Here is a 17,813-nt window from a genome sequence, read left to right on the forward strand (position 1 = left end):
ATGGAAACCTTGTAAATCCTTCCTCGGTGCCGCCCTGGGGGCTTTCACTTTTCCCCGGCTTATGTAAAGCGCTCCGGGTGAGCTTGGTACTGTTACCAGTGGCTTCTTGTTGCCGAAAAATACATGTATAGTGGTCGAACACTATGAGTCGTGCCTTTCTATGGCAACCGTTGTGCGCCCTCCCCCCTGTCTGAAACTTCCTTTCTCTCTCCTCCTCAGTGCAAAGCCGTTGGGAGGAGTTACGCTGCCGGGGAAGCCGACCGCCCTGCCTGCAGGAACACACCGTCGTATCGTGGAAGGTGAGCCCTCTTGCTGCCTCTTCTTTCACTGTGAAACTCGGCTCGCAGTCATGCCTCTTATTTACCCGATACATCTTGAAAATCTCCTGGGCAGAGCGGCGCTTACGTTCGCAGAGCAACACTTGCTTGTGAACGGATAGAAGGGACACCGCCACGCAGGAGCTGTCCTCACAATTTCTTTGTATCGTTCATTTCTTTCTCATGCCCTTTTTTTTTTTTGAATAACATTTCCAAGCAGAAGAAACGACAAACGCGAACTTTAAAATGCGCATCCACGTCATTTACGCTTGAAAGTGATTCGAAATGACCTTCTCCTTTCGCAGGGAAAGTTGTACGTGTTCGGTGGCGAAGTTGGCTTTGCGTCGACGGGCGAGACGCCGCTCTGGATATTTGATACAGGTGAGTAACCGCCGACTACCGCGGAAGGAGATTTAGAGGCGCTGGAAAAATCTTTAAGGGAAAACAATAGGCTCTGCAACAACGTGTCGCTGTTTCGGCCCTCTTTGATGAAGTGCGATTACATTGTCTTTACTGCCGGATAGGCTTTGCACTCTAATATTTTGGATAGCCAACAGACCGCCAGCAGGAATGTGCGTTCATATGGGGTCGAGTGGGAGCGTTCTTACCTCATTTGCTGGACCGTGAAGGTACACGCATGGAGATATGCGTGTGCGGATGTAACGTGGTATTTCGAAATGACGCCTCATGCTGCACCTGTCAAAGGGGGACCTCCTATCATAAGATATATTGTACGTATATATCTGATCATGTCATCATAAGGAACGTGTGTCGAGAATAAGAATAGTTGCAATAAATACAGTAGCCACGAAAGAGATAATGAAATGTATAAATGAACTTAAACGATATCACGCTGGCTGTAGTCAGTAGTTAACATGTAACTTCGTAATAACTTCGATTTCTATTCCAGGACCTTCAATTAATGAGTTCAAGTTTACAACGTTTTTGTACTGCACCATAAGTGTTTAAAAGAGGCAGCGTATCGAAATTATTGAGTCAGTTAATGTAGCGTGCTTCCAAAATTTAATTAACGAAACATTGACGCAGAAAGATAAGGACAGATGCGAGGTGTAGAACTGTGCTGGTAATCGTCTAGTGCCCGCCTTCGTCTTGTGTCTTTCATTGGCTTTTTCTCGCGCGCTGCTTTAACAAAGTCAAGAGTAACCGACTATCTCTTAAGATAGCCTATGCCTGCTATCGAAATTTCGCGCGGTGCTAAGTCATCGGCAGAGGCAAAGGCGAGTTCGGTCGCGTACCGCATCTGGCGACGTCGAGCGCCCTTCTGCGACCCACGCCCTCCTCGCTGGCGCAGGTAGCTGCACGTGGCGCAAGCACCCGGGAGGCGGCGAGCGCCAGCGCCCCACTGGCCGACGGGGCCACACGAGCGTGGTGTACAACGGCGCCATGCACGTGTTCGGCGGATACCAGGACCTGCGAGGATCTTCGTCCCAGTTGTGGGCCTTTCGATTCGGCAAGTTGCACGCTTTCTCTACGCGGGTAGGCGACATTTATTAACAGTCACCTGCTACCGTAGCAAAAAAGAAAAGAAAAAGAAAGGTGAACCTGAGGCCACCGACTGCGTTAAATAAAGCGTGGTAACGTAAGTACGGAAACCACTTGGCGCTACAAACCTTGTTCGCCTGAAGGAATATTTGCTGGTTTCCGAAACGCCTAGATTTTTTCAGCGCATTCTGATGTCGACCGAAGAACACCAGTAACGTTGGAAAAAATTACTCCATTTGCGGAAGTAACAGTTTGTTTCATATTTAACTGCAATTTCGATAATATTTGTACATCACAGCGTAGCTCGTTTATTCGGCTTATATCCCATAAAACTTGAGCGTATTGTTTTCGTTAAGTAGTCTCTATCTACCCCTCGCCACTAGGAGGTATGAGCGTTTTCGAAAATGAGCATAAGTGTGAGAGAAGCTGTTGCTCTTGCCGATGAATTTAGTTGTCAGCACTGCCTTTGGACCTTACAGGGAAAGTGGTGCCATACATCACACTCATAAGGAACTAGCTCGGGTTCTCAGGGGGCGAACGTGACCCTGTCTACGTTCCGCGTTGCACCTTGACACCGAAGAAACCGATTTTCGCCGAAACGTCGCGCGTGACATTCTGACGTGGCGAGTGACCGCTATTTGGTGTTTTGCGTGCTTCCCGGTCAGCACTGGCTCTCCGTCAGTCTGACTGTATGACAGCTGTTTTTGTTTCCCGTTGTCTCGCCGGCTCGCGCCATTGCTGAACCGGGACCGTGTCGTCGTCTTTGCCGGCAGCTTCCAAAAATATTGATCACCAGCGGCGACCAGCTTTTTAAAGCGGAGGAATTCGAACGGTGCGTTAAGTAAACTTATGGTATCCCATCACCGGACATCGCTTTCTTGCAGAAGACTAAACGAAACGGTACGAGAAGGTACACCTTGCGATAGTTCATGCATAGGTAAAACAACTTTAGAATTTGCAACAACCGGTTTATTCTTTCTGTCAAGAGGCGTTATAGTTCAATTGATAGAACGGTCAGATAGCAGAGTACCGCAGCGAGAGGGCACAGAGCTTGGGCAACACAGGCACAAGGCTTCCAACCACTCGGTGTCGTCGTCTTTGTCGAAGCAGCGCCTGCTGCTCGTTCTTCTCCTGTACATTTCTAACTACAGACGTAATTTTAGTGATGGCGGAATGAGACGAAAGTCTTGGCTGACACGATTTGGCTCTGCGCCGGCACGTATTTTCCGACTGCGCTTCTTCGACAGAATATCTTATTCCAGCCGGACCCTCAGGGACGAGTAGTTCGACCTTGCACGGATCGTGTCACATTGCCGCAGTGTTGGTGTAATCTCGTGTCGCACCAATTTATTCACTCGGGCTCATTTTTCAAAAGAACACCATTAGGCTGAAACCAATGCCTCGCTATACTTCCGTAAATATTACATCCAACGCTAAGAACTTGAATGGCAGCCGCGAACTATTTTTGTCCCTCTTCTTGTCAAAGTCTTTGAGAGATGGAGAGTGCGAAATTAAGTAAACAAGTGTTGTTTCCGTGATCCCGCGTTAAAAGAAGACGCGGCGCGTGCAGCATCTCTTCGGCGTCGCGATAGAGGCCTCACCGAGCGCTCTTTATTCGGCGAGAGAACATCTGACGCCGTTCCCACAACAAGCGTATAACGGCTTTTTTATTATAGCGATATTAATTTCAGCATCTTTATCATTGCTTCATTTATAGTTCTTCCTCCTGACGTACTTTCCAGATTTCTCTCTCTTTCATTTCCTTTTTTCTTTTCGACCACGGTTCCTTCTTTTTTCTTTCTTATGAGCCATGTCGAGACCTCTCGTGAAATAGCGGCGAGCACTCTCCAAGTTCTTGCGAAGCACGAACGTGCATGCACGGCCGTTAAGGCTCGCTCACATTTGAGGTTTACCGCACGGGACCGCGTTGTGGATCCTTGGGAGCAAACTCGGGATGGCGAAAAGAATAAATAAAACAGTAATTTAAAAAAAGAAGAATAATTGCTGCGGTTTATCCGCCGGGTGCAGTCATTTGCTTTCGCCTGCTGCAAATGCCAAGTTGTTGTGGGCGCCATCGCATTGCTTTGCTCGTGTACTCGGCCAACGTGCACATTCGACGTCGAGAAACCGCGCTCCCGTTCCGCGCGTTCTCGATCTCTCGCAGTTGAGACTCCCGAAACCCTAGTTCGCGAATGGGTCGTGCGATTCGCGACGCAATAAACATGAATCACCTGGACGAATAAGTGTCTAAGGTCGCGCAAGGGGGCTGCATCCCAACCCGCTCCATCCCGGATGGGGTTCGCCGCGAGCTCCATATGCGCCTCAAGCTATACCCGCCCGAGCGCGCACAGCTCATCATTCTTTCTTTATTATAATCTTCTTGCTCTGTTCATGGCGCGGCTCTTATTAAAAAAAAAAAAAAAAAAGCACTTCGATGCGCCTACTCCTCGTACGCATCGGCTCTCGCTCTCTCTCTTACCGCTGTATTGCACGTTTAATCCGTTGCTTACATTCTTAATTTCCTTCACTTCCTTCCACGATACTGGCTGGTTTGCACGTATTTTTTTTTTGTGTGTGTGTACGCGTGCATATTTTCAGCTTTCGCATATGTGTTCTTTTCTTTTTTTTTTTTTCATTTCGCCCCGTGCGCCAGCTTGCTCGTAATAAATTCGTTCTTCGCTACCTTTATTTTTGAAGCCCACCGTTGGAAACGTCTGAGCAGCAGCAGCAGCAGCAGCAGCACATATTGGGGTTCAGGAATCTCATCTATCTTCCGCTGCGCAGAGTCCTTAAAGAACCTTTCTCCGACGATTGTCGTCGCGCTCCTTTCACGCGAAATATTCAGTGCCTTTAATAACTCTGCGATGAGCTTCGTTCGGGGCAGCTTCTGCGCACGTGTACTATGTACTGTAAATTTAACCCGCTGTTTTCTCTTACCGCGGTAGGCCCGTTTTCTTTTTCTTGCTTCCTTTTCTTTTTTTCTTCCGCGTGATGTTAACAGGCGCGATGCAATATTGCTGGCCTCGGGCCATGTGGTGAAAATTATGAGCTCATCCTCTGGCGCGTGCGACATCGGTGTCATTATGATGTGCAACGTTATCCTAAGAATATCCTGTAGATGGATTTAGTATGGCGTGCGCAATGCGCTATCGTACGCGACGTACTGGTCGCTCGGCAACATTCTTCTCGTATAAATTCGAAACTAAGAGTGCCGCTGAAGCAATTGTCATTGACAAGACAGGACCATTCCAGACACGGAAAATATGTTATCTGCGGCATTGCATTTGTCTAGCTGATAAATTTTTAAACACTTAAAATAAATAAATAAATAAATAAATAAATAAATAAATAAATAAATAAATAAATAAATAAATAAATATATCTAGCCTTAAGCTAACAGGAAAATAGGCGAATATTGGCATGATTATTTTGTACTAGATATGCAATTTTATCGGACCCCGCATCTAGCGGAATATAGTAACACTTGCTAACAAATGAAGCGAGAAACGTGCGGCTAAGAACAATACCGTCTCGCTTTATTGCGGAGTTGGAAAGAAAGAAATCACGCAAGTTCGAATTGCGTTCCCCAAGACAAGAAAGAAAGAAGGAAAGGCAATGGAAAGAAATGAAACGGGAAGTCGAACACTGCCGCGACTTTGTCGCTGTAATTTATCCAATCTTCTAGAAAAAGACGTACGGGCGGAAATGGATAGGCTAAACAGCCCCTTCCGCGAACCCTAGCCGGACGAGCTTCTGCGAAGTGGAAGCAAACATAGGGGGTGTAAGTGCAGGCGCTGAAATTGAATCTGGCCCGCTTTCTTTGCCGCCGAGCTTAGAGTGAAATACTTGAATACGCCTAGTAGCGTAAGACTGTCGTTTCTTTCTTTCTTTCTTTCTTTCTTTCTTTCTTTCTTTCTTTCTTTCTTTCTTTCTGCAAGTGCGCCCAAGGAGAGAAATGTACGAACTATAGGCGCCGCGACGGTCCGGTCTCTACTGGTCCCTCGCGTCCGATTGGTTGATTTGGCTTGTTGTAGCTAAAACGGGCGTTGGCTTTTACATACAGCTTTGCGAGCGCATCGCCCGCATTTGCTCCGTCGGAGGTCGTCCCGTCCGCTCACGCGATCTGTGTGAAAGGTATGCACCAACAAACGCGCCAAACACGCTCTCATTCCTCGCGCCCTTGATTTACGCCGCTCGTTCGCGGAGAACGACCGCAACGCGCTCTCATTCGCGCGTAATCGCTTCCCTCGCGCGCTCGATATTTATCCATTAACGACGGCGGCGCACGCAACCGCGCACGCACATTGCGTCGCGCAAGTGCCCCCGGTATCCCACATCCTTTTCCTGCCTGCTGAGCTGTTGCCCCGCGAGCCTCCACGACCGCGTCCGAACGCGCCCGAACGCGCCGCGTCGGCGAATTTCGCCGCGGCTGTGTGGCTGCCTCGAGATATCCGTTTCCTTGGTTTCGGCGACGCACGCGCAATTTGCTTCCTCGTCGCGCGCCCCTGGGGATAAGCGCGAGTCCTGTGGCCAGCTGCTGCACGATTACTATTCACGGCGCATTCGTGCCAGAATGGTGTATACGTGTGGCGCCCGTTTTACGGCCAGTCGTAAACGCGGCATGATAGGGAGAGAAGCGGGGGGGAAAGGCTTGGCGCACGTCCTGGTGTACCCGCGACGCGAACATCTCTCGCGGACGCAACCCGCCCGCGGTCCCCGGTCAAAACGGGCCCGCCACCGCTAGGCCACGCAAGACGCGTTTTGCGCCGAGCCACTGACGAAGTTCGGGTACCGCGGTACGCGTGGCTGCGGCGAAGGTTGGACGCCGAGCTCCTGGTGCAATGCGGATTGAACGGAGAGCGGAAGGCTTACGCGGATGGGGCTCTGCTCGATGTTGTTAGCTTGAATCGAGCATGCGCAGTCCGGGTTGTTGACCGTGCCCATCAGAGCGTGAAGCGCTGTACAGGGGGTGATGCCTTGCTGGGTTCGTTCCATTCTTTATTACCTTTCTTTTTTTCACGTGACCTCTCTGCGCTCTTGTCGGCGCCTTTGACAACTTTTATTTTTCGTTTTCGTCTCGTCGCTCGGTAATGGCTCGGCGCGACACTGCGCCGAGTCGCGTTCTGCTCAAACTCAAGCGACGCGCGTTGATTGGAATTGGGGCTTGGATCGGGCTTAATGGCTTCTGTCGTGCGGGGTTGAGAGCTTTGAGCAACGGCTGACTGGCTCTCGTTTGGTTCTACGGCCATTTTTGTTTTTTTTTCCGCGGCGACGGCGGCTGGGTTTTTGTTTTTCCTCCGAACGCGGTGTAGAGCCAGGTGCTTTCATCCGCTGTTTCGAACTCCGCGAAATGAGATAGCTGGTCCTTTGTACGATAAGCGAGTGGTAATTCGCTTAGTGTCGAGAGATCGATCTTACAAGATCATCTCGGCGGGCACTCATTTTCATGATCACGTGCTCGCTCGCCGGCTTCGTCTCGCGTCGCGTCATTTTTTTGGGCTGTCTTCCCTTGTTACTTGATCCTGAAGCATTTGATAGAGCTCTTTCGTGGTTTCATCTCGTTCGTGGTTTCATCTCGTTCTACTTTTTTTTTATGATCGATGTGATTTCGTGCGATTTTATTTATTTTCAGGCGTAGTCTTTATATGTATGTAGTATACGTCTTGAAATACACGATGTGGCTGTTTCTTACAACGTCTCGCGGTAAAATTATCACCGCCTCGACTTCCTTTGAAGCATTCGGCATTTGGATGATGCACGGGGAAAATTCAGTAAAGACCGCAGTGGCCATTAAAAAGAGATTGATGGTTCTTTTGTGGAGCGTGCGTGTGCATGTGTGTGTGCGTGTGTGTGCGTGCGTGTGTGGGGGGGGGGAGGGGGGGGGCGGAGATCTTTTGCATATCGAAGACAAAGCTGTAGTTATAGCGAAAAAGTAAGAAAAGAGGGAGAACTTTGTGAGAGTGAGTGGAGAGCGCCTCTATAGCAAGGATCTATGTGTAACGTGAGGCTTATATAGCGTGAGGTGGAATGACTGTGAGAGTATTGTTCTCACGTTCTCATTGCAATAATTAGGAATTTAGCGCAGCTATACTTTGCTTCATTTAAAGGTTGCTTAAAAAACAACTTTTAATTATTAAAGACAGTGCTCTTTAGGGTATGTCCTAAACGTTACTGCACGATATAATGTGAAAAATTTATGCACCATTGCTATAGTGACCGCCCTAATAGTGCACACAGGGCCACATTTGCCGTGCGCATGATCTCAGCGGCCTGTGTGTTTGAGACCTGCGATACAAAAGCTCAAAAGCAATCGTAGTACACAGCTCTGATGCGACTTTTTCTGCGCACAAGATTGTTTCTGTCTTTTTTAAAACCTGTTCTTTGATCTCGAGCATATTCCGTCAAAAAAGCACAGTTTCTTCGCCAGGGGCCGTTTCATCAATTGTCGGCTCGATATTCTACCTCAAACCAAAGATACGTTGAGAGGTGCCGCCTCGTTGTAAGTTCATGCTTCTTTTTTTTTATTTGCTTTTACCATCCGGCGCGTTTCTTTAACAGCACCTAGAGACCTGCGACACATAACGCTTCGAGTCACGGCAAAATACGCACTGTCGCATCCGCTCAACAAAGAGAGGTCAGGTATATAGCTAAGTGGAGCGAAAGTAAAGAGGGCATTGAAGCGCGCAACACCAGGTCCGATCTCAATCGCGCTGTCTTCGTCCATTCTAAGTGACGTGGACCTGTCTTCTGTTCGATGGCCCCTTAGCAGTGCAGGCCCACGCGTAGGCGAACAATAAATTCGGCAAAGAATTGGCCGCTAGCAAGGAACACGAGGGAGCGCCGAGGAGAGTGGGTGGGGCCGCCCCAACTGCTTCCTAATAACCTGTCTTCAGCGGTATCGGCAATGAACTACGATGGTGGACTTGGTTTGGGGGGCTCCTACTGCTGCTGCTGCCCCTACTGCTGCCGCTGCTGCCGCCGCCGCCGCTGTATCTCGATTGCCCCCTTCTACTGCCCGTGTACCCTTCTTTAGTGCAGTTATCCGTCACTAAAGAAACTGCGCCTTTCTTTCTTTTTTCCCTCATCTTTTTTGGCTTCTTCTCTTGCGCGGCAGACGCCTCTGCGCAAAAGCGCCGCCGGCCATGACTGCGGTTTCTGTTCGTTTCTCCGACGAGCCGCTCGGCAGCTTCTGTTAAAACGACGTCTGTTCTTCTTGCTCTAGTTTTTCGTCTGTCCTTACATCCCTCTTGCTTTTGCCCTGTATGACTTTTTTTTTTTCGCGCACGCCTCTTGGCCGGCGCCCCTGTCGAGACGCGCGGGCACTCGGAAAATCGCGAACTCGGTTGCTCTTGCTCGGCGGGCCGATCCTCACGGAGAACCTTTTCTCTATGTCTATATAAATTTTCTGTATCTCATTTCTTTCTCACCGTCGAAATAGACTGTATTGCGGGAACGTGCTACTACCCGCCATTCCTGGGCGAATTTGTTTCTCTTCTCAAGAAAACTTGGTCGTTTTTTTTCTACTTGTTATTTCTCGAGATTTCTTATCGTTTTCTTGTTCTTTCCAAGACAGCGAAGTGGCACGAGGTTCCTTCATTACCCCTCGTATTTTTGCTTCTCGCTTGCGGCGGGCGGTTCCCTCGGGTCTTGAGCGTGGTTCTTCTAAATTTAGGCGCCGTTTAAGAGGATGCCTCTGAGGTTCCCTTGCGGCGATTTTTGCGAGAACGCGAGGAAGAGAAGGGGGGTTAGGGCCTCGTTTGAAAGTGAAGTGGGATGAAAAGTGGCATGCTTTCGCTAAATTTAATAACTCGCGTTGAAATTTGCGCGGTGGTCACCAAAGGATAGCTCTTTCACGCTTCAGTTGCTCCGCTTGCAGAGTCACAACTACTCGCTAAAGCCATTTTCCGCGTCCTCCCTCATGAGGTCTGCGAATGTTCCCAGCTGTCATCGTGCTATCTACTCCTCTTTACTAAATTTCATTTCGCTTAGAAGTCTTCGGTGATGTGAATGGACTTCTTTTTGATAATTGTCGAAGTTCTATCTGCTTATTTTATTTATTTCGACACTTATTGGGCGTTCGCTTTGCACTCAGAATGAATTTCAGCCGGAAGAGAGGTTGTACGTACACTTACTACGTTGTAAGCGGTCGCAGACAATACTGAGGTTAATCATTTTGCGTTTTTAACTTTCCCTTTTGTTCTGGTTGGGCCTGATGCTTTGACGTATAAAAATTCATTTTAGAGTGAATCGCGTCTGAATGTTAACTTTAAATAACTCGAGTAGTGCTGCGCGAAATTTCGGGTGTTCATGCGCAGCTGCCGCTGGCCTTTCAGAAAACAAACAAACAAACAAACAAACAAACAAACAAACAAACAAACAAACAAATAAATAAATAAATAAATAAATAAATAAATAAATAAATAAATAAATAAAGCCGGTTTTCTGAATCTTCGGCTGAGAGTATTGTGGGGCCATTGCCATTATTTATTTTTCACGCTTTGCCAGTTCACAGTGATTCACGTGTACGCAGTGGGAGTGGCATCGTATGCTGGCTTTCTCTCATTGACTTATTGTATGCAGAGAAGCACGCTTGCCGTTCGAAAGCGAACATTCTGATACTTCTTTAAACTGACGGCGTCATTGGTTCCGAAAGATACCTTTGTGTCATCGACTTTATTTAGGCGGAGAATCAGGGGCGCGCTTGCCATTGTAAATATGATAGGTCTCGCTTTCCCTTTACGCGGATCGTGTCATGGTTTTGTAAGCTTACTTTCTCACATTGACAGTCGTCATGCAGTGAAGCACGCTTGCCGTTGGAAGTGCCCCATATATGTTCATTTTCTTTCTCTTCTGAAGCAAAGACCCATCTTCTTGCGCCAGTAGACGATGTGTTTTTCATCAGAAGCCATGTCATCAGACTTTGTGTACCAGCAGGAATAACTCCTTTATTTACGAGGCTGCATCATTCTACGTTTAAGACAGAAGTATATTTGTTCTTTATTGCTTCTCGGCGTTAGTTGCTATTAATTCAGCGCTCAGTGTACTTCTACTGATAAATGAACAAGTATATTACTAGGCGCTAATTGTTTTTCTCGGATGGGTTAACTTTTACGCTGGCAACTTTTGTGTTTTGCGACTGAGCGCTCAAGTGAGCGATCGAATCTTATCTCGCTAATGAGGGCTGATAAATAATTCAAATCCTTCAATACTGCTACCCAAAAGCGCCGTTTAGGTAACTTCAACGAAAAAGTTAAATACATTCCCAGAAGCTGACGACTCATTTAGCCAGCTTCCGTTTTTGCTATCACGACGTCTTTCTTTCTTTCTTTCTCATTTCGTAGGCGTGTGTCCATCCTCCCGCATCTGTGATAAGTTAGCCTCTGATTTTGCTGCTTTTTACTATGTCTCGCCATATCCCTGCTCCCTCGTTTGCGCTGTTTCGTTACAGACTACTGATGGACCCATTCGTGGAGCGCGAATGATTAAGCGGGTGTGCTTATCGCTCCATACCGAGGGAGACTTCTGCCACACTTTTTTGCTTGTTCGTTATGTCTTCGTGTTTGTGTGTTTGCTTTTGGTCATATTATGCTGATCAGATTGTGCGCTTTGTTTTAACGAAATGCTTCGCATGGTGCTGAAAGCGCTCGACGACCGCTAATGACAGGCGTGTAGGCGGCTCCCAGTTCTATGAAAGTCCTCCTTTTCTTATTTTCTTGCCGTTCTGCCACTTGTTCTTATTTTGTGCATTGGCTCGCTGTCTCCTATGCGTAAGTTTTAGACACGGCGCTTGCGTAAGACTGTACGGGGCATACTTCCTCTCCTGCATGGATTACTTTTGCTTAGATGTCACTTTACGCCTGCATGTGACGTCTGTTTGTGCACGGTTGATAATCGCCGTAACAGAGCCATTATCTGCTCATGCATCGTGTGAGCAGGTAGTTTGTAGTGGGAAGTCCTTAGAAAGGCTTCGGAAAATAAGTGTGAATGCAGAATTCTTAGAACTTTCTGTGGGCCTACTTTGGGCATACTTGACAACTTTTTCGCTTACTTGACAACTTGCAGAATTCTGTCTGTGGTGTCTGCCCCTGATAAGCTTCTAGGATGATCGAAACACGTCTTTTCAGAACCTAAACTAACAGAGCTCATATACCGGAAGCAGTCGGCGTTGCTAGCTCTCTCAGCCGCGGAAACATCGGCGGGTCTGCACCGGCAAGGGACCATTAGCAAAAGTATCATGCGCATGCTCATGAGAGAGGTATTTTCCAACCAAAAGTGCTCATCTGGTATTTTTATATTTTCTAAGGAACAGAATGAGTCGTCGTAGATTGGCTCCAACGCGCTTGTTTCTTTCTTATTTTTTCATTTTGAGACAGCATAGGCGACAGACCAGTGGTGAAGAGCGCACGTATTTGAGGTCATGTCATGGCTGTCTCCTGAAATACGAGCCACTCAGCCCTGTTCAGCTGGCCGAGAAGCGGTCAAATATCACCGATAGCGTTAACGAGGATATTCCTGGTTTTCCAACCAGATTTTGTAGCTCGGTCACTGCATGAAAGAGCACTATCTTGTAAGTAGTTTATTCCGTTGCGTGCATTGTTCAGTTTCCTTATACAGGGAAACCTCGGAATCATGGCATAGGCAACCACGAGGTTAATATACAGGACAGGCGATTGTTAACATACTTCGCCTAAAATCTCTGCCTCTGTCGAACAGTTAATTTAGCAGTGCCCACTAATAGCGACCATTTCTATTAATTGGACCATTGTATGTGTGTGTACTTTTTCAGCTCGGTTGCCGTAGCTTGCGTTGTTCTCTACATGTCCCCGAATACATTCGGCTCGGAGCCTAGCCGAAGTTATACGTTCCTAGTCCTGTCCTGGGCATCCACCTGCGTCATAATTTCTCTGCTACGTCGTAGTTACGGCCCGTACGTGCGACAATGTGTTTTCATCTAATTTCATCATCTGCGATTGCTAAGGGAATGTCAGAAATGGCTGCTTTTCCTTCCCTAGTTTTCTCATGCAGCATTCCAGATTTTTTTTTTTATTTCGCTGCATGCTTACAATGATTAATGCAATGAATGCACTAATGAGGGAGCTACGCGTCATTTCTTTTTTTTTTTTTTTGCTACCTCGGTGATGTTATGAATCTTGATCGAAGTGCGGCTGCAGCTTCTCATTATTTCATACTTTGAATTATCTTTCTCGCAGCCCTATGCATGTTGGCGTATGCTCAAACCAAACCTCAGGCGATCTGCGGTCCAACGCTGTAGATGTCCTTACTATCCCCCTTCTTCTTTATTTTTATTTTGTTATAAAGCCTAGCGCTCATCCACTTGCATATGAAGATGACCTACACCAACAATAAGCATAAAAAAGGACATAGTCCTTCGGCGATTTACCGTAACTGGCCTTGCTATTTTCGTTTCGTCGTCCTATTTTCGCCCAACAATCTTGCAGGCCGTTTCCAGGCGCCGTTATACTTTCTGAAGCACATTTTTAGACCGCCCTCGGCGTAAACGGTGGCAGCCGTCCCCTCCAATACCTCGCCCTTCGCGCTTGGTTCCCTGCGGGAATTTCCCCTGCGCGTGCCGCTATGCTGCTGCTGCTGCTTCTAGTCGGAAACTCGGGCACCTTTGCAGGACTGCCCTTAAGAACTACGCGTTCAAGCCAGAAACCCCAACTTCCATAGACGCTCTCTCTCACTTTCGCTTCACAACTCTCGCAAACCGTTTTTCGGGCTCAATATTTCAGCGACACGCCCTGGGCAGAACTTTGCTGCCAGCGAAAAAGAAAACTGCGAACATGGATGTATATATATAGAGAGAGAGATAGAGAAAGAGAGGAGACGGGCAGTAAGTGCTTTCAAGACGTGACGCTATTGAAAGCGGCATCACTCTGCTTCGTGTGCGTGAGCGTTTTTCGTTCTTTTCCTGCTCTCGCTTCGACTTCGGCACATGTCTGGGACGTACCCGTCGAGACTCCCCCGGGGGGCTGACAGGATGGGTAGCCCGATGGCCCTGCGTAGGGGCGCGCCGTCCAAAGACGAGAGCCACTTCCCAGCCGCCCCCCTCCTTTCACCCTCCACCCCTAGCCCACCGTTTCTCCGCACATTGCCGCTCAAATTGGCGAAATTGCGGGCCGTACTGGGAACGCCCGGGGTGATCGCGCTTCCTTCTCCCATCTTGCTCGTGGCCGAGTATTTCGCTGTCGTTCGGTGTGGTTATTATTTTCTTTCGTGGTCGAGAACTTTCGATCGGAGGCGGCTGTAAGTAGCCCTGCGCGAACGCCGTGGCAATATCCGTGTTACACGTGAGGCGTGTGTGTACTCGTATTGAGTGGCCGGGTGGTGCTTGCGCTGTGCGAGAGGCCGTGGTAGGCGACATTGGTGTCACGAGAGGCAAACAGATTTTTTTCGGAGTAATTTGGTGGCGTCTTTGGGAGAGCGCTTCTTCGTTTGTGCTGGTTATTCGAAGGCATCGCGGAATAATTTAATGGTGCGACTTCGCCTTAAAGCAAACACGCTTGATTGTTAGACGCTGTTCTCTGGTGTGCTTCTGGTTATATCCGCTGGTACGAGGCTTGCACTTGCGTAACAGAGGTCCTTGGCATGGTCAACCTTCTTCGAAATAATAGCTGTAATAGTTTTTGATGCCACTTTTTTAGGCACGCGTTTTCTCTCGCACGTTGTTAAAAAATTGCCAGTGGCTTAGCTCGGCTATGCCAGGATATACGTAGCGAAAGCTAAGGCATGGCATGGTTAGCCTTGGTTAATCTTGATTGCAAGTCCAGGTTAGTCTGGTTGTCTAGCTATGTTGTGGCGTTTAGCCAGTCGTTCGGCGCGCTGTTCGTCTGTTTCGTGGGCGATTCGTTTCCTCTTCATCTCGTTCCGATGTCGATTCCAAGCCTCCTCCTGCTTATCAGAATTGTCGCCGTCCATACTGCCGCCTCAACTGTGGTTGCGGCGCACGCGAGCTCTCCTTTTCAATCCTCCGGCATGATGATGATGATGATGATGATGATGATGATGAAAACGTTTTATTTAAAGGAAAAGGGAAGGGGAGTTAGGAGAAGGGTGGTCGGATTCTTATTCCGGAATTCCGTTGGCTAAGGCCGTCGCCCTAGCTCTTTCCACGAGGGCTCACTGACATGTTATCAGGCATGCGACTCAGCTGGCGAAGCGAGCGGAGGCGAACGCAACGACAAGGAACGCGGTGTGACGTCATGTGCCTCCTCGGAGCACGGCCACGGCGAAATCGTAAATTCGTGGCCAGTAAAGCTCTCGCTTTAACATGATCGCATGTGCATGTGCACGTGCCGCAGGTGTTAAATATCAGAGCTAACAGGGCCTTCGGAAGAGATGTGAAGATAATGTTTTAACATTCACATAAAAGTTGTTTCGTCAGCCACTTAATTGCGCCCGTCCACTGTGTTTAAAGGCGATGGAGCTAGAAACAAGGATATTGAGTACTATGTAACATAACCAGTACGCCGAGCTCTGTCTTTAGCGCTTTTTTTTTTTGTTCGGGGTGAGTTAGTGAGGAGAAAATGGAGTTGAGCTAGCTCTTCCTGACAGCGCCGACAATCTTGGTAAGGACCAGTTCGCAAAGCCAGCTTCGCTGCGTTGAGTTCGTTTACAATAACGGGTAAGAAAACAAGAATCAGGGTAGTAACATCTGTGGTTCCATTTAATTCTGTTAGACTCTCGCGGATTTCAAAAGAACGCCGGTACAGTCAGCAGCGTGTGTTCTCGAGCACGCGTTTGGCGCGAACTTGAGAAGACACTGTGGTCGGAACTGGTTCCGGGTCTCGCAGTCGGCAAGTAAACCGTTTAGGCTGGAGTGCTCGCCAAGCCTATAATGGTTAGGCAGCCCGCCGCATCGCGTTCTTGACATGAGCACATGGCCCCGTCACTCTTGGCTCCCTCCGCCCAAAAGTCTGTCCGCTACTTTGGGTACAACGGGCGTCGCTGTTCCGAATATGGATAACTTCTGTCCCACCGTGTGGACTTACGGTATTCTAAAGCGTGAAATTTATAATTTTATGCGGGCTCTTTCGTAAATGAAGGCACACAGTCACCAATTCCGGGCATAAGAACTTCGAGATCAATGCGACCGCGTTTCTTCCTAATCTGCGGTGCTAAAGATAAATGCGGTGCTCATTGTCAGCAATCTCTTCTATTGGATACGGGCCCTTTTCCTGGCATCACTCAAGTTCCCCGACCACATCCAGTCGCCGTCGCATTCCAATTACGGTGCGCCGGGGCTAGTCTACCACGTTACCGGACCCGTCAGACAGGTTGGCGACGCTCACCTCATGCGCCGCACGTCAAGCTATTGTCCTCTCCCCCCGCCCCTCCCTGCTTGACTCTTCCGGAAAGTGCAATGGGAGGCTGGCACGGTTCCAGGTAGTTGATCTTGGTCCCGAGCAAAGCTATTTTGTGGCTCTGGAAGTTCGTACGAGAACAGCCCGTCTGCTCCAGCTGAGCGCTTCCAGGCGAGGAGGCGACGCCGGAGGCAAGTCAACCATCGAACAATGGAGCCCTTGGAGAGTCCTCATTGGCCGAATGTGACGGCACTTGCACGGGCGCCTACCATTGGAGGAAAGTGATGACACCTGAGTTGGCTCAATTATTGGCCAAAAATGACGTGACCCCGAGAGACCGAAGTGTTTAAAAGCGAGAGACAGGGAGAAGAGTTTTTTTTTTTTCGTTATTCTTGCCACGGGCCGCAGCGGCCGATTTGCTGCCGGCCGTCGATGACTTTATGACTGTTCATTACTGTGTTATTACTGTAAATACTGTAAATAAACTTTCTGTTCTCAAAATCCCCCTCAACGTCGGCCTACTCCCGCACTCAACGGCAAGATCTAATACTTCGTAGTTGGCATGCCTCGCTACATGGTAGTACGAACTTGAATGTCCTTGACTTGCTCTGGCTCGTCATATGTTCTTACATTTGTTTTCACTGTCGTAACTGATCTGAACAGTGTGGGGAGCCGTGGCCTCAGCTTGTATATTTTGTGCTGATAGTGGTGTATCGCGGCCGCATTCTTTATACGTTTTATTTCTGCCGGCGGCAGGTGCGCGTGTAAAAGAACAACCGATCCGGGTTTGCGTGCCGATAAAGACAGGGAGTTTATTGATAAGAAGGACAGGGAAAGTTAAACTTAAGTACATTCTTCAAGCCAGCTACTCTACTCTGCAAAAAGAGGAAGACGGAAAGAGACATGAGTATGATGCGTGACGATGCGGATAGATGGATGAGGCGAAGAACACAACGAGCAAGTCTAGAGAAAACTTTCCAACGAGCTAGAATGGAGGGCGTAGTAGTGAGCTCTGGATTAGTTTCGACCTCCCGAAATCCTTCGGTCTGCGGCCGCCGTCTTCAGGAATCGAACTTGTGACCTCTTTACCGGCAGCAGAACGCCATGGTCACTGAAACAACCGCTACGTGGGCCACGTCGGGGAACGCGGACCCCCTGCCGACAAGGCGCGTGCTGGCGAGGATTAAGAGATCCACTTTCTTCTGTCTTAATCCATGGTGCCGGAGATAAATGAGGAGTACTGCGCGAGCGAATTTCGTCCCCGTCGCGAGGGAAGGGGACAGCGAAAGGAAGGGAGCACGAGGCGGCTTGACGTCGGGGTTGGAGATTAGCGCGCGCAGCAAAACGAAACGAGGCACTCCTGCGACGCGACGCCATTCGTCCATTAATGAAAGAAGGGCGACACAGGGGCAGACGTAAAGCAGGAGTGTAACAAAGGAAGGACAAGGCCTGACACTTGGTGCTAGACTCTCTCGGCGGGGGACGTTCTTCGGGATGCATGAAGGGGGCACCCTTCTGCGGGATTAGCGTCGCCATTGCACGGGTGAAATCACACACACAAAAAAAGCATGGTTGGGTCGAGGGATTTAGGCAGGTTCTTGCCAAGGCGCACTCACAATTTAGGACTGGTTAGGAGGCTGTCGTGAGCCAACGTTATTACTGATGAAGA

The 17,813-nt window shown here is 48.7% G+C and overlaps 1 protein-coding gene across 1 annotated transcript in view; it reads left to right on the top strand.

Annotated features, from left to right (window-relative positions):
- The window catches only part of LOC126541720 (uncharacterized), a 106,272-nt gene that overhangs the window by 46,198 nt on the left and 42,261 nt on the right, over window positions 1-17,813 (top strand). Inside the window, exons 3-5 of the mRNA XM_050188621.3 lie at window positions 220-299; window positions 623-698; window positions 1,630-1,788. Coding sequence (XP_050044578.2) covers window positions 220-299; window positions 623-698; window positions 1,630-1,788 — 315 coding nt within the window. The remainder of the gene's footprint in view (window positions 1-219; window positions 300-622; window positions 699-1,629; window positions 1,789-17,813) is intronic.

Source organism: Dermacentor andersoni, chromosome 2 (genome assembly GCF_023375885.2).
Source record: "Dermacentor andersoni chromosome 2, qqDerAnde1_hic_scaffold, whole genome shotgun sequence".
Lineage (NCBI taxonomy): Eukaryota > Metazoa > Arthropoda > Arachnida > Ixodida > Ixodidae > Dermacentor > Dermacentor andersoni.